This window comes from Saccostrea cucullata, unplaced genomic scaffold, assembly GCF_032062105.1.
Source record: "Saccostrea cucullata isolate Sc308-1 unplaced genomic scaffold, CSIRO_AGI_Scuc_v1 ctg5214, whole genome shotgun sequence".
Taxonomy (NCBI): Eukaryota; Metazoa; Mollusca; class Bivalvia; order Ostreida; family Ostreidae; genus Saccostrea; species Saccostrea cuccullata.
This window is the reverse complement of record NW_026929523.1, coordinates 23,665-39,520: the sequence shown is the minus strand read 5'-3', so window position 1 is coordinate 39,520 and position 15,856 is coordinate 23,665. Positions and strand designations below refer to the sequence as shown.

The 15,856-nt window shown below is 36.3% G+C and overlaps 2 protein-coding genes across 2 annotated transcripts; one reads left to right on the top strand and one right to left on the bottom strand.

Moving 5' to 3' along the window:
- Positions 1–1,874: 1,874 nt before the first annotated feature.
- LOC134281105 (acetyl-CoA carboxylase 1-like) lies at positions 1,875–14,672 on the bottom strand (the record flags this gene model as incomplete). The annotated part of the gene is made up of 7 exons (XM_062763571.1): positions 14,039–14,672; positions 7,829–7,990; positions 3,366–3,529; positions 2,727–3,063; positions 2,468–2,538; positions 2,038–2,178; positions 1,875–1,940 (listed from the first exon to the last, which is right to left on the bottom strand). Coding segments are annotated over exons 1-7 (1,166 nt in total), but the record flags the coding sequence as incomplete, so codon positions are not given.
- Positions 8,636–10,769, top strand: LOC134281104 (uncharacterized). Its single transcript, XM_062763570.1, has 2 exons — positions 8,636–8,749; positions 8,973–10,769. Exon 2 carries the CDS (start codon positions 8,973–8,975, stop codon positions 10,677–10,679), a length of 1,707 nt encoding a protein of 568 aa, XP_062619554.1. The 5' UTR covers positions 8,636–8,749; the 3' UTR covers positions 10,680–10,769.
- Positions 14,673–15,856: the final 1,184 nt, after the last annotated feature.

The window sequence follows — 15,856 nt, the reverse complement described above, 5'->3', positions numbered from 1 at the left end:
ACCTCTGTAAACCTAAATTTCCCCGAACATCCATGTAGTTTCCTGTAATGGGAAACCTAAAGATTCCACCAATTTTCCCATTCCACGGAAACCCCCTACGCTCCGATTCCATCAAGTTTCCTGATTCTGGAAACCGTGGAATTTCAGGTTTCCATTCGGGAAACTACATGGATGTTCGGGAAACTTCAGGTTTACAGAGGTTTCCGTGGTTCGGGATACCTTATGGAATCGGAGCTAGGGGTTTCCGTGTCACGGAAATTTGGCGGAATAACCTAGCATCCGCTAAGGAAACCACTGGGAAACATGATGTAAACTTGAGGTTTCCATGTGGTTTCCATAAAGTTTGCCATGATGGGAAACCATTTTTTCACCCAGTGATGATCCTAAGCCGATAAATACCTAAGATACTTAAATATAGACATAAAATGTCGAAAGTAGGTCACTGTGACCTAATTTTTGGTCGTCACTCTCCGAAAACCCAAGATGCATCAACTGACAAAGTTTGATGATTCTAAGCCAATAAGTACCTGAGATACTTAAATATAGCCATAAAATGTCAAAAGTAGGTCACCGTGGCGAAAATTTTTGGTCGTCACTCTCCAAAACCCAAGATGCATCAACTCAAAAAGTTTGATGATTCTTAGCCAATAAATACCAAAGATACTTAAATATAGCCATAAAATGTCAAAAGTAGGTCACTGTGACCTAATTTTTGGTCATCACTCTCCTAAAACCCGAGATGCATCAACTGACAAAGTTTGATTCTAAGCCAATTTGTAAAGGAAATACTTAAATATAGCCATAAATGTCAAAATTACCGTATATACTCGCCTATAAGTCGGTCCGCCTATAAGGTATCTTAAAAGCTTTATACCATAGGGACTGACCTCATATAAAACCATTCATTTAATAGCTCACCTTTAAGTCGGACATAGCGTTTTGGACCAAAAGATTAACTCCCAAAAATAAATTTTAGGCGAGTATATACGGTGGTCACCATGACCTAATTTTTGGTCCTCACTCTCTGAAAACCCAAGATGCATCAACTCACAAAATTTGATGATTCTAAGCCAATAAATACCCAAAATACTTAAATATAGCCATAAAATGTCAAAATTAGGTCACCTTGACCTATTTTTTGGTCGTCACTCTCCAAAAACCCAAGATGCATCATCTTACAAAGTTTGATGATTCTAAGCCAATAAGTACAGGAGATACTTAAATATAGCCATAAAATGTCTAAAAAGGTCATCGTGACCTTATTTTTGGTCATCACTCTCCAAAAACCCAAGATGCATCAACTCACATAAAATGTCGAAAGTAGGTCACCGTACCTACATTTTGGTGAAAATTTTTTAGGGCCCAAGATGCATCTCCTGACCAAGTTTGATGATTGTAGGTCTGAAGGTAATCAAAAACTGCCTTTTGAAACAATTTAAAACTTATGCCTGCAAAATTCTAAAAGTAAGTAGCAGTTAACATATTTTCTTAAATATGTTTTAAGGTCCCAAGATGCAGCAACTTACAAAATTTGATGATTCTAACCCTTTCAGTGCCTGAAATAATGGGATTTAATGTTTTAAAAAGGTTAAATCATAAAGTTCAAAAAGAAGGTCACGGTCACCTACTTAAGGGTTGAAGTGGTTCAAGAGACCAAGATGCATCAACTGACTAAGTTTCATGATCATAGGCCTTAAAGTGTCCAAAATATGCCTTCAATTCAATTTGAAAACAAATGCCCGCAAAATTTTAAAAAAGGTCACCGTGACCTGCTTTTGAGTTAACATGATGTGAAGTCCTAAGATTCATCAACTTACACTTAGCGTACACAGGTCTTGTTTCCTATAGTAATCCTGTAACTGTTTTTACAATACCTGAGTTTGGTAGGATCATTCTCCTCATGAAGTACACAGGTTTTGTTTCCTTTAGTAATCCTGTAGCTGTTTTATACAATACCTGAGTTTGGTGGATCATTCTCCTTATGAAGTACACAGGTTTTGTTTCCTTTAGTAATCCTGTAACTGTTTTATACAATACCTGAGTTTGGTAGGATCATTCTCCTTATCAAGTACACAGGTCTTGTTTCCTATCGTTATCCTGTAGCTGCTTACTTGGTCCTTCATGTAAGTAGTGAAGCTGGCTCCATCAAACGAAATTAACAAACCCCCATCACTAAGTCTGTAAACAAAAGTTATTAAATCAACTTATATTAGCGTAGGAGAAATTTTCGTGAAAGCTTCATCATTGAGAATATTTTTCACCATCAAGCGGTCCTTAAATAAAAATTCTGTGTCTATTAACAATGGATCCAAAAAGACTTGACCGCAAAAAATAACTGTTCCAAACTAGTTTATCCCCAGTATATCGAGAAATAAAGTCGTCACAAGTAAAAGTAGATACATGTATCAATCATGGTTAAAATTTCACGAATTTGTCAATTGAATAATCAAACTGTTCTCTAAATCACCTGTGTGCCTCCACTTCCAGCATGGAGTCATTCATACAAATAAAGTAGTTGTTTGGACCTGTCTTCACCACCTAGAAAAAAAAACATGACAAAAACTGTATTCATAGGTATTTAATAAAAAATAGTTAACAGCATTATTTTACACACTATTTGAACAGTGTTTTCCTCAATGTACAATAATGATACATGCACAACAACCTTACATTCATGAAATCCAAATCGGTAAAAATGTTCAAACAAGCCCGGTCCTTGACCTTACCTTGACGTTATACTTGATGCCCTCGCTGATGAACTCTACGTCTACATGGTTTTTGAGTGATGTAGCCGGCAGGATCTGTCCGCGCTCCAGCGAGGTCTGGAACATCTGGAAGCACTCCTGGATCTGGTGGTCGCCGATGTGGAGCGCTCCGGATATCACCCCCAGCATGACATCCGGCTTCTCCGCCTGGACGTTCTCAGATATCAGCTTGTCCAGCCAGCCCGTCGTTATCTTGTTGTTCTGGTATTCCTCGGTCTCGAAGAGTTTGATGAGGTATTCTACTGTGGTTCTGAAGTCTCCACGGATTGAGAGCTCCTTCAGTGCCACCACTAAATTCCTGTAATTTGTTTGAAATGAAGTATCAAAAGTATTGACCATGCTTATAATTCCTCTTCATTTTTTTCAAAGTAATCCTTTAGTTATATCAGGGGCTATTTCAATGAGGGGAATTTAAAATGGTTGGTGAAAATTAATTAATGTATGCATAAATAATTTTTTTCTAACTAAAGAAAGTGAACATTTTCCTTTGAACAGAAAATAAATAAATGCAATTTATTTGATATTCCTTTTGATACAAAATATCCTGATATCTGGGAATACCATAACCCCCCCCCCCCCTCAACCTTCCCCCCCACTCACTCTCTGGCGTCCTCCCTGTTCTCTCCCCAGGAGAAGCAGTGTCCAAACTGGGAGTCAGCGTACTCATGTAGTCCCCCCGTGGCAGACACACTGAAATACCCCCACACATTCTTACTGCTACGGAAATTCAACTCCTGGACAGTCCCAGAACTAGGCTTAAATCCCTAGGAAAAACAAGATGTGTTTGTGAAACACTATGTGCCCGGCGGCAACAAAGTTAAAAAAATCTATTTTAAGCATATTGGTCACAGTAAAGGTCACAAGGTCATTGACCGTGATGTCATTTGAAAGAACTTAATCAGTAGAGTATGCATCCCAAATATGAAGTCCCTATCTCCTATGGTTTAAAAGTTATGGCAAAAAGAGTAAAAAGCTATTTTTAGCATATAGGTCACATTCAAGGTCATTGACCATGTTGTTATTTGAAAGAACTTAATCAGTGGAGCATGCATCCCAAATATGAAGTCCCTATCTTCTATGGTTCAAAAGATATGGCAAAAAGTGTAAAAAGCTATTTTTAGCATATAGGTCACAGTCAAGGTCACAAGGTCATTGACCATGGTGTCATTTGAAAGAACTTAATCAGTGGAGTATGCATCCCATATATGAAGTTCCTATCACTTTGGTTCATTAGTTATGGCAAAAAGTGTAAAAAGCTATTTTTAGCATATAGGTCACAGTCAAGGTCAAAAGGTCATTGACCTTGTTGTCGACTAAAAGGGCTTTATTAGTGGAGTATGCATACCAAATATGAAGTCCCTATCTCCTATGGTTAAAAAGTTATGAGAAACAGTGGAAAAAGCTATTTTTAGCATATAAGTCACAGTCAAGGTCACAAGGTCATTGACCTTGATGTCATTTGAAAGGACTTTATTAGTGGATACCAAATATGAAGTCTCTATCTCTTATTGTTCAAAAGTTATGGCCAAGGTTAAAGTTGACAACAGACAAACAGACAAACAGATAAACAGACAAACAGATAAACAGACAAACAGACAGGACAAAAACAATATACGCCCGAGATCTATCAATCCGGGCACATAAAAAGGATTTCAATACAGTATATAATTGTATATCATGAAAGTTATCACATTCATGATAGAGATTCTAGAAATATGTATCCCAGCAACCCAAACACTATTGAATAATTAAAGGCAGAAATTAAAATATATATATATCAGATAACAAGAGGCCCAAGGGCCTTGAATCGCTCTTCTGATAAAATGTACAACCTATCACTTGTATTTGAAGCCTCTAACCCTAGGTATCCTGAGACCAAAGTTGCACCACCTGACAAATTTGATGATTCTTAGCCAATAAGGACTACTTCTTGGTCTACATTCTTGGAAAACCCCAAATGCATCAACTTACACAGTTTGATTATTCTAAGCCATTAATACCTAAGATACTTAAATATAGCCATAAAAAGTTGAAAGTAGGTCACTGTAACCTACTTTTTGGTCGACATTCTCCGAAAACCCAAGATGCATCAAATGACTCTTTGATGATTCTAAGCCAATAAGTACCAGAGATACTTAAATATAGCCATAAAATGATGAAAGAAGGTCACCATGACCTACATTTTAGTCTACATATTTCAGAGTCCAAAGATACGTCTGCTGACTAAGTTTGATGATTCTAAGCCAATAAATACCTGAGATACTTAAATATAGCCATAAAATGTCGAAAGTAGGTCACTGTGACCTAATTTTTGGTTGTCACTCTCAGAAAACCCAAGATGCATCAACTGACAAAGTTTGATGATTCTAAGCCAATAAGTACTGGAGAAACTAAGCCAATAAGTACCGGTCACTGTGACCTAATTTTTGGTTGTCACTCTCCGAAAACCAAAGATGCATCAACTAACAAAGTTTGATGATTCTAAGCCAATAAGTACCGGAGAAACTTAAATATAGCCATAAATTGTCAAAAGTAGGTCACCGTGACCTAATTTTTGGTTGTCACTCTCCGAAAACCCAAGATGCATCAACTCACAAAGTTTGATGATTCTAAGCCAATAAATACCAAAGATACTTAAATATAGCCATAAAATGTCAAAAGTAGGTCACTGTGACCTAATTTTTGGTCATCACTCTCCTTAAACCCTAGATGCATCAACTGACAAAGTTTGATGATTCTAAGCCAATTTGTAAAGGAAATTCTTAAATATAGCCATAAATGTCAAAATTAGGTCACCTTGACTTAATTTTTGGTCGTCACTCTCTGAAAACCCAAGCTGCATCAACTCACAAAATTTGATGATTCTAAGCCAATAAATACCCAAGATACTTAAATATAGCCATAAAATGTCGAAATTAGGTCACCTTGACCTAATTTTTGGTCGTCACTCTCCAAAAACCCAAGATGCATCATCTTACAAAGTTTGATGATTCTAAGCCAATAAGTACCGGAGATACTTAAATATCGCCATAAAATGTCGAAATTAGGTCACCTTGACCTAATTTTTGGTCGTCACTCTCCAAAAACCCAAGATGCATCATCTTACAAAGTTTGATGATTCTAAGCCAATAAGTACCGGAGATACTTAAATATAGCCATTAAATGTCAAAAGTAGGTCACCGTGACCTAATTTTTGGTCGTCACTCTCCAAAAACCCAAGATGCATCAACTCACAAAGTTTGATGATTCTAAGCCAATAAATACCTAAGATACTTACATAAAGCCATAAAATGTCGAAAGTAGGTCACCGTGACCTACATTTTGGTCGACATTTTTCAGAGTCCCAAGATTCATCTCCTGACCAAGTTTGATGATTGTAGGTCTGAAGGTAATCAAAAAATGCCTTTTAAACAATTTGAAAACATGCCTGCAAAATTCTAAAAGTAGGTCACAGTGACCTACTTTTTCTAAAATATGTTTTAAAGTCCCAAGATGCAGCAACTTACAAAATTTGATGATTCTAACCCTTTCAGTGCCTGAAAAAAATGGAATTTAATGTTTTAAAAAGGTTAAGTCATAAAGTTCAAAAAGTAGGTCACGGTGACCTACTTTTAGGTTGACATTGTTCAAGGACCCAAGATGCATCAACTGACTAAGTTTCATGATCATAGGCCTTAAAGTGTCCAAAATATGCCTTCAAATCAATTTGAAAACAAATGCCCGCAAAATTTAAAAAGTAGGTCACCGTGACCTACTTTTGAGTTAACATGATGTGAAGTCCTAAGATGCATCAACTTACAAGATTTGATGATCCTAGCCCGTATAGTAAGCAAAATATAAACATTCTTATTAATTGTAAATTTAGGTCAACTTCAAAGTGACCTTGAGGCCACGCCCTTTGCCCCAGGGTCATGCCTTGAACAATTTTTAATCTTCAACATATCCTGATCCTTGTATGTAAGTTTGGTGAAAATCTGCCAGGCGGTTCTGGAGAAGAAGATTTTTTAGCAACTAGTACTTTTGGTTTTGTTTTCCTGATTATCTCCCCCTTGTTTTAGGGTCCCAACCCTTATTTAAGTATAAATGGTAGCCCTTCGGCCAAGGATACCCTGTGGCAAATTTGGTACTGATTGGCCAAGGGGTTCTTGAGTTATGGCCCATATTCTAAAAAGTTAACGCACACCGCACAAATGGCCATAGCATTAGCTCTTTGAGCCTTTGGCTCAGAAGAGCTAAAAATTAAGAAAGGAAACATTTTTTGTCCCCCGCTTTCGCGAAAGCGAGGGGACATTAAATCTCATTCGTCTGTCCGTCAGTCTGTCCGTCCGTCACAAAAACTTTAACCTTACCCATAACTTTTGATTTAGTGGAGCTATGATTTTCATATTTCATATGTGTATTCCTTGTGACAAGACCTTTCTTTGGATACCACCAAATTTGACCTTTTGACCTTGACCTTAGAGTTTTAACTACTTTTACTAATAAGTGTGGCTACAAGAACTTTTATATTTCACAAATGTATTCTTTGAGGCAACACCTTTTATTGGATACCAACAACTTTGACCTTTGGACCTTGACCTTGGAGATTTACGTACTTCTGAAAAAACTTTAACCTTTACCATAACTTTTAAACGGTAAAAGCTAGGGCTTTCGTATTTCATGTATGTAATCCTGGTGAGAAGACCTTTCATTGCATACCAAGAACTTTGACCCTTTGACCTTGACCTTGGAGTTTTAACTACTTTTTAAAAATGTTAACCTTGGTCACAACTTTTGAACGGTAGAAACTAGGACTTTCATATTTTAAATACTATTTTACAGTATATGTATTCTTTATGGCAAGACCTTTCATGGGATACAAAAATCTTTGACCTATTGACCTTGACCCTAAAAATAATATCTTGCCCACAAAGATACCGAAAGCGGGGGACCACAATTCTTTGAATTTGCTTGTTCTCCTTTCAATTAGCTCAACAAGAGATATAACTCTATTTCCTGACATATTGATTTTTTCATTCTTAGTTCACAAAAGTATATCTTTATATCTTTTTATAGATTCTTACTTCGTCTGGGTTTTCGCTGGTAATCCTGGCTGCTATGACATGGCCCCGGGGTCGGGGGTGTATGGAGGGGTTAGAGAAATCAACAGGACTGTCCCCCCAGGTATCCACTTCATACAGCTGTCTGATATCCTTCAACCGGTACAGGGGCAGACCCATAGCAATCTGTAATACACAAAATATACACTTATAAATTACTGTATTATGGAACTATATTAAGTTTATGCTTCAATTGCAAATAATATTTTCTTTTTCATCAATGAGTGTCTGGATAAAAATTGCCAAAGTTCCACTTCTTAAATTCATGTGAACTATCAAATGAAAATTCTGAAACCTTACTGCATATCTAACTAAAAATGATTAGGCTACTGTGTAAAATGTAAGAGGAGTTCAGGGAAGAAAAGTGACAGACCGATGAACGGACAGCTAGACGGACAGAGAGACATGAGTAACAACAATGTACTGCAAATTCCTTAATATAGTTTGTGTCAGTTGGATTTATATATATATTGCAGCAATATAGTTTTGGTACTTTTAGACACTGAAAAATGTAATAAGGCATATTTTTCTTGAAGCACTAGCACCCTTCATGAAATATGCCTAAGTGACAAGTCTGTGTGATTTTTCACACACCAATAATTCACACTTAATTTAAAAACATTCCTTAAATATATACATAGACTTATATTAACAATGGGTAATGTCATGGAAGTTTTTTAATGGAGGTATAAAGAATGTTTGCGAGCGCTGGCAAACGTTCGCTCTGTTAAACACTGGCCTCAGGTATGGGTATTTAAATCTATATTTATCTCTATTTTAACCAGGAAGTAAATTACAGATCTCGTTCAAGTCTCGACTGAAATCTCATTGACAATCCAAAGTCTAGCTGTCAACAATGTCGTTTGTCGGTCATTCATAAAAGCTGTAAGTACATGTATAATAAAGGTCATTTAATCTCATTTAAATCAACTTTTAAATTTTATATGAATGATGGAATAAAAACCAAGAAAAAATTTATTTAGCAAATTGAATAAATAATTATATCACTTTTGACATGTTTACAAATAATATCTGTTTTTCCCCAATTCTAAAACAAATATAGATTAGAACATATGTATACTAACAACATTCAATCCTATTTTTTCAGATGGCGTTTTCTAAAATTGATATTCCCCGCTGGGCCCAGCACTTTTTAGAGTGTGGCATTGAAGACTGTGAAAGAAACTGTGAGTTCTATTGCAACCCTTGTCATCAAAGATTGTGCAAACAATGCAGAGATGAACATCTGAAAAGTCCAAAAAACAAGAACCATGAAGTGGTCCTTTACCAGCAACGTAAACGACAACTTCCTGTGGAGAAATGCAAGATCCACCCCACAAAAGATGTGGACATGCTCTGTGAAGATTGTCAGGTTCCGTTATGTTCTAAATGTGCTACAATAGGAGACCACCCAAAACATACATTTGTTGATCTTGAAGCAGTCTACGCAGAAAAATTTGCACTCTTCCAACAGGAAATCTCCAAAATTGAAGAGTATTTTCTCCCCACATCACAAGATTTACAGAAAGAGATTAAAAAAGATTCCTCAGAAATCAAACACCTTATGGACAACATCAGAACATCCATGAAGACTGAAGGTGAGTCCCTGAAAAGTTTGGTGGACACAGTCATATCTGAGAACATGAAGCAGTTAGACCAAATAGAGCATTCACTCTTTGAAGATCTAAACACACAAGACAAGACCATGGATGATTACCTCACTTATCTTAATAACCTTGTCAAAGAGCTCCACAGATGCCTGTCCTCTACAGAAACCCAGAAATTAATGTCTGAGAAGAAACCAAAGATCCGATCCATACCAGAGACAACAAAACCAGTCACACCAGGATTTACTGCTGGTCAATACAACAAAAGTGATGTCACCAAATTACTTGGAAGAATACATGTTCACAACACTAAAGCAGAGAAGAGAGAAATAAGGCCCATTGAAAGTGTCTACAACACAGCAATGAAACCTACACATAAACAGATGAAAGAAGACAGAAAGAAATCTGACAAGAAACAAACAATGTCTCTATCTGCCTCTGTCACCAAGGTCAGGGAGTTCTATGTACCAGATGTTGATGGTGTATGTCATGTATCACTAGATCAATCAGACAGACTCTGGATCAGTGACAGTTGGGGTAATCTTGTCCAACTAGATCTACAGGGGAATGTGATACAGAAGATAAAAACCAATGGTGGAGGTGGTTACCACACAGTCACACAGGACAGGGGTCTGATCTTTACAGACCAAGGCAGGAACGTCATCAATAGGATAACACAGGATAATAATATCACTAAATTCATTAAAACTGGGGGCTGGGAACCACTCAGCATACACTCCTCCCACATCAACGGGGACTTACTGGTGGGGATGATTGGTAAAGTTACCAGGTACAACAAGACAGGAAAAGAACTACAGAACATACAAAGGGATAACAAAGGACAGGGACTGTATAATACACCATACTACATCATAGAAAACATCAATGGAGATATCTGTACATCAGACATTAATAAAGGTGTAGTGGTGGTGAATAAATCAGGACAATACAGGTTCTCCTACACAGGTCAGAAATCAGAGTTCCGTCCCTATGGAATCTGTACTGATGTCCTCGGTCACATCCTGGTGTGTGATAGTATCAGTGACACTGTTCACCTCCTTGATCAGGACGGTCATTTTTTGTCTCTATTACTCACACAACAACAAGGGGTAAAGTATCCCCGCAGTGTGTGTGTGGATGATGAGAACAATCTCTATGTAGGACAATATGACACCAACAAACTGACAGTGTACAAGTATCTTAAGTGAAAAATAACATTGCAGTTATGTACATGTATTCTTTCATACAACCATTCTGTGTGTTTACATGTCATTACACAGTTATAATATTTTTCATTATTACACTGTAAGCAAGCAGACATTTTGAATCGTGTACTGTATCGGTGGTATATTACTGGAAATGAATTGTTTTGAGTTACACAATAACTCATAAGTTTAAAGGTACTTAGACACAGAATTGTTGAACGTTTAAAATCGCAAAATCAATGTTTAGTAATAAAGATATGTAATATACAAATGTTTTAAAATTACTTTTGCAAAGGATGCACCCCGAATTTTCAAAATGCAGCGTTGCTAAAATCGTGTTTATAAACACAGTGCTTGTATACATACACACGGTGTTTATTTACACAAACACTGTAATCGTAACTATTCGGAATTTCCGAGTGCCGTCGTAAATATTCAGCCATCCCCGAGACGGGACGAATGCGTGTAACATTTCATGAAAACAAACTACCGAGAAGCCACGTGCAAAGGTAAGAACCAGAGTAAGCGAGTAAGAACATTAAGATATCTAAAAAAGTTGTTAAAGGCATTTGAGATTTCAGCCATAGTTTTACGATAAATCATCTTAAAGTGCACGTAGAACCTAAAAAGAGCCTTTAACTTTCGATATGAAAGGTTTTATCGATTATTCATGAGTATTTATTTACTGGAGAGTTCTACTTCCAGTGTAAATATAAACAGGGCTCGTGCCTTGTTTTGAAAATAAAAGTTTAAATGTAATATATATAAAGTTGCTTTTTAAAATTAATATTGGGTTTTTTGCTTTCATTTATATTCAATATTAACTTTCGAGTCATTAAATCATGCTCAAAACCTATTTTATTGGCCCAATCTGTGTCTAAGCACCTTTAAAAGACCTATGGTTTGAAAATAATCTAGTTGTTATACATGTTAAAGGTGAATTATTTTAACATATAAAAATTTGCTAATTAATTCGTAAATTCATGATATTTTCAGTCAATATTTATTATGAAAAATGTAACAGTTGATAAATATATACAAGTCTACTGGGTTTTGTTCAGTTTACATGTTGATGTACAAAATTTGGCAGCAATCTTTATATAGCGTATATAATTATATTTAAATCCGTTCTCTTGGTTAATTTCCAAATATGCACATTGTCGTATATATTGTATTTAACATGTAATGTACATGTTTTCTACATTTATGAAAATAATGTATTGTCATGGCACAATATTATACAAATTCGAAGTTGTTTGATGCTGGTATGACAAGTTGTAATAAAAACTAATTCATACACGTTAACCTAGATACACATCCAAGTTGTTAAAATTTATGTTGGAGGTGGGGGTGGGGGGGGGGGTATACTGGATATGAGAATTGAGCATTAATTTTTGAAAATAAGGTTAAATATGAGCTATATTTCTTCATTCTGTTGTACTCAGTATTGGATATCAAAGTTGACATATCTCAGGGACATAGCAACAGGGGGGGCAGGGGGGGGGGCTGGGCCCCCCCCCCACTTTTTTTCCCAACGTTACTTATACTATGGGAAATGTTAATTGATAGACTGGTTGGCCCCCCACCCCTTAGAGTTTTAGTGATATACCGAAGTATATATATATATTTAATATAGTATTAAAATTGGTACTAAAAGTAGTTGAAACTGAATCTTACCCCCCCCCCCCCACCCCCCGAATAGAATTTTCGACTTCCGGAAACTTTTTCCTTTTATTCAGGTAAGTAAAAAAAATTTTTTTCTCTGCCCCCCCCCCCACTTTCAAAAACGATACTACGCCACTGTATCTGATGTTGTGACCTAGCTCAGCCTCATTTTCACTTGAACTGAACAAACTTGAATCTTTGTGAAATTATTCTTGTATTTAATGATATTGACTTTTGAAGCTCCTTTGGATTTTTTTTCAGGATTAGAATAAAAGATTTTGTGGTTGTCTATTTGTGTTGTAGACTGTGAATAGATTGCTTACAAACATGCTAGAGAGGTTGTGGATGAGAAGAGGCTTATAAATCTACTCACTTGAGGATCAAAAATTCAGAGCATTGTTAACTGTATCTTCATACTCATGTTCTCAAAAACAAATCCAGTGGTTTTCAAGGTCATAGGAAACCATTCTTAACACTAATATGTTGACAGTGCGACCGTTATGGCGAGCGCAGATGTTTATTTTGTTTTACATATACATTGTACTATGTAATTTAGATCAGGCTCGTCAAACTGCACGTGACAATTGATGCATCTAGACTCTGACGTCACAGGACGTCGAATGTAAGTTACATTCCCAAAAAGAACCCTGAACAGTGCTGAAAGTAAATGAAGAATGTTTCATTTGCTATTTATCTTCAATATTTATCCATTACCATTTAATCAGGGTATGTTTACTTTTAGGTGAACTTTTGCTGCTATTCTCGCAAGAATGTTGATTTAACAAGTGATGCATTGTGTGTCTAAATCACTGCATCAAAAAATTTTATTGAATGAATGTGCAGTAGTCTGAAATTTCTCTTCGCACAGGCGTTGCTTTGAGAGCTTGCATTAACGAGCTTTGCTTTGCGACGCTCACTGCGCTTGCTATAATTTCAATTTTCAAACCCAAATCTAGGCTACATACGAAAAAACGTCAAATAACAAGTAGTTCTACTTTCTACAGTTCTACTGTAAAATAAAGATTAAAAGTATTCTACTAGTACTTGTTACTTTTCTTACCCGCTCATCATTCTTGATTTGTTGGCTTTAAGACGTCACAAAGGTCCTCTGATTTAAACGGATCATTGGACATAATGTAAATCTAAACTACTTTATCAAGCTAATTGTATTATATTTATTTAAATATAAATGCATGTCTGTATTCAGATGAGTTATATGATTTCATAGTTTATTCATTTCAGTCTGAACAATTCATTAATAAATCACGACAACTGAAAACTGGGCTTTTCTTCAGAAAATGCCCCTGATGAATATTATATTACAATTACGCTTTTACCCTCCAAATATGATTACTTAGTTATGCTATATAAATCAAAACTTCAGAAACATGTTTGATACAAAATTAAGAAGATTTCATTGTTTTCTGACAGAAAAAAATATTAAACGTCCTTTTTAAATCCAAGAAAATCACGAAATGCAACAAAAAATAGAATATTATATCGAGATTAACATTATATCATTATATCCACTTACAATAGAAATTTTATTAGGCTAATAAAAATATAAAAGAAATGTTCACAAGACTATGTAGGTTTCACACACAGTGACTTTTGTACCGTGTGAATGGCTGGGGGATAACCAAAAGCTCTACAGTTATGTAAATCACAATAATCAAAACCACAACGTTAACACTTACGAGGTGCAGCAGGTCCACCGAAACAGATTGGGCGGTCAGCAGGATGTTGGTTTCTGTTCTGTGGTGTTGTGGACGGCCCATTGAACTGGCCAGGGGACTGGTGCCTTTGGTACCGGTTTGGTTGAGCTCGGTTAGACTGCCACTGAGATTGGTAGGGTTCCCACTTGGACTGGTGTTCAGAATCATGCACATTATAACTGTCATAGTTTTCATCACTATTCCCATAAAAGTTCCTTGAGGAATTGTCAAAATGTTTGTTTTGGGGTCTGGTGGCTCTTCTTCTGTTTCTATGGTCTTGGTTATACGTAGGTTTTTCGGTTTTGTTTAATGTCATCACTGATTGAAGATGATCTATAAGTTTTGACAGCAAACGTTCCTCCATATTTTCAACTGAGGCAATTATGTTATTTTCACCTTTCGTAATTTTCAAAGTTGATTCAGCTCACTTGGAAAATTTGAACAGATCTTCAATGGTTTCAGGATCTTTGTCAAGCACTTTCTCTGCTATGTTGGATTTAAAGCCCTAAGTAATAAAATTAATCAGCATTCTGTTTGGTATTGTCCTCATCACAAACCATTTGTTGAATCCGGGTTATATATTCCTCTGCAGACTCATCCTCTTGTTGGCGTATATTTAAGACATCAATGTCGAAGCTGATTTTTGTTTTCCCAAATCGAAGAATGATTCCTTGAGATTTTGTGAGTGTGGTTGTCGCTGCAGAAGGGAGGGCCAGGTACCATTGTTGTGCCATATCACTGAGGTGAAACACAAAACCATTAAGGATTTGTGCCTCTGTGAAAGAGTGTAGAGTGCACCACTCAGTATAAATAAAGTCCACAACTGGCTAGCACTAACTTTCGACACTTTTCCAGTGAATTTGGGTAACTGTGCTGTGTTGTCAGTTCTTGGAGTGGAGGTTGTTACACATTGATGAACATGATTTAGGGTACTGTTCACAGACATGATAGAGTATTGACTTTCAACAGTAGTATGTTACAATATCTGTGAACACTGGGGTTGATGTGGAGACGTGATTGTTGCTCACATTAGTTGACACAGTTGTGAGGTTGCTGGCACTATGAGTAAGGTAGGTTGAAGAAGGATTGTTACCTGAAGATGTACTGGCACATTCTGTAACTGTTGAAGATGCAATTGTATAAATTGCAGATTCATTAGTGTAAAAATTGTACTGGCACTTTCTGTAACTGTTGAAGATGCAATTGTATAAATTGCAGATTAACTTAGTGTTAGAGTTGTACTGGCACTCTCTGTAACTGTTGAAGATGCAATTGTATAAATTGCAGATTTACTTAGTGTTAAGAGTTGTACTGGCACTTTTTGTAACTGTTGAAGATGCAGTTGTATAAATTGCAGATTCTGTTAGTGTAAGAGTTGTACTGGCACTCTCTGTAACTGTTGAAGATGCAGTTGTATAAATTGCAGATTCTGTTAGTGTAAGAGTTGTACTGGCACTCTTTGTAACTGTTGAAGATGCAGTTGTATAAATTGCAGATTCTGTTAGTGTAAGAGTTGTACTGGCACTTTCTGTAACTGTTGAAGATTCAGTTGTATAAATTGCAGATTCAGTTAGTGTAAGAGTTGTAATGGCACTCTTTGTAAATGTTGAAGTTGCAGTTGTATAAATTGCAGTTTCCCTTTGTCCTAGGGTTGTATTGATGCTGTCTGTTGAAGACACAGTTGTATAAATTGGTGATTCACTTAGTCCTAGGGTTGTGTTAGTTGTTGAAACTGTTTGAGGGTCTGTTAAGTTTATCAAGCTCTTATTATTATGTGAACCGGTAACATTCACAATGAAG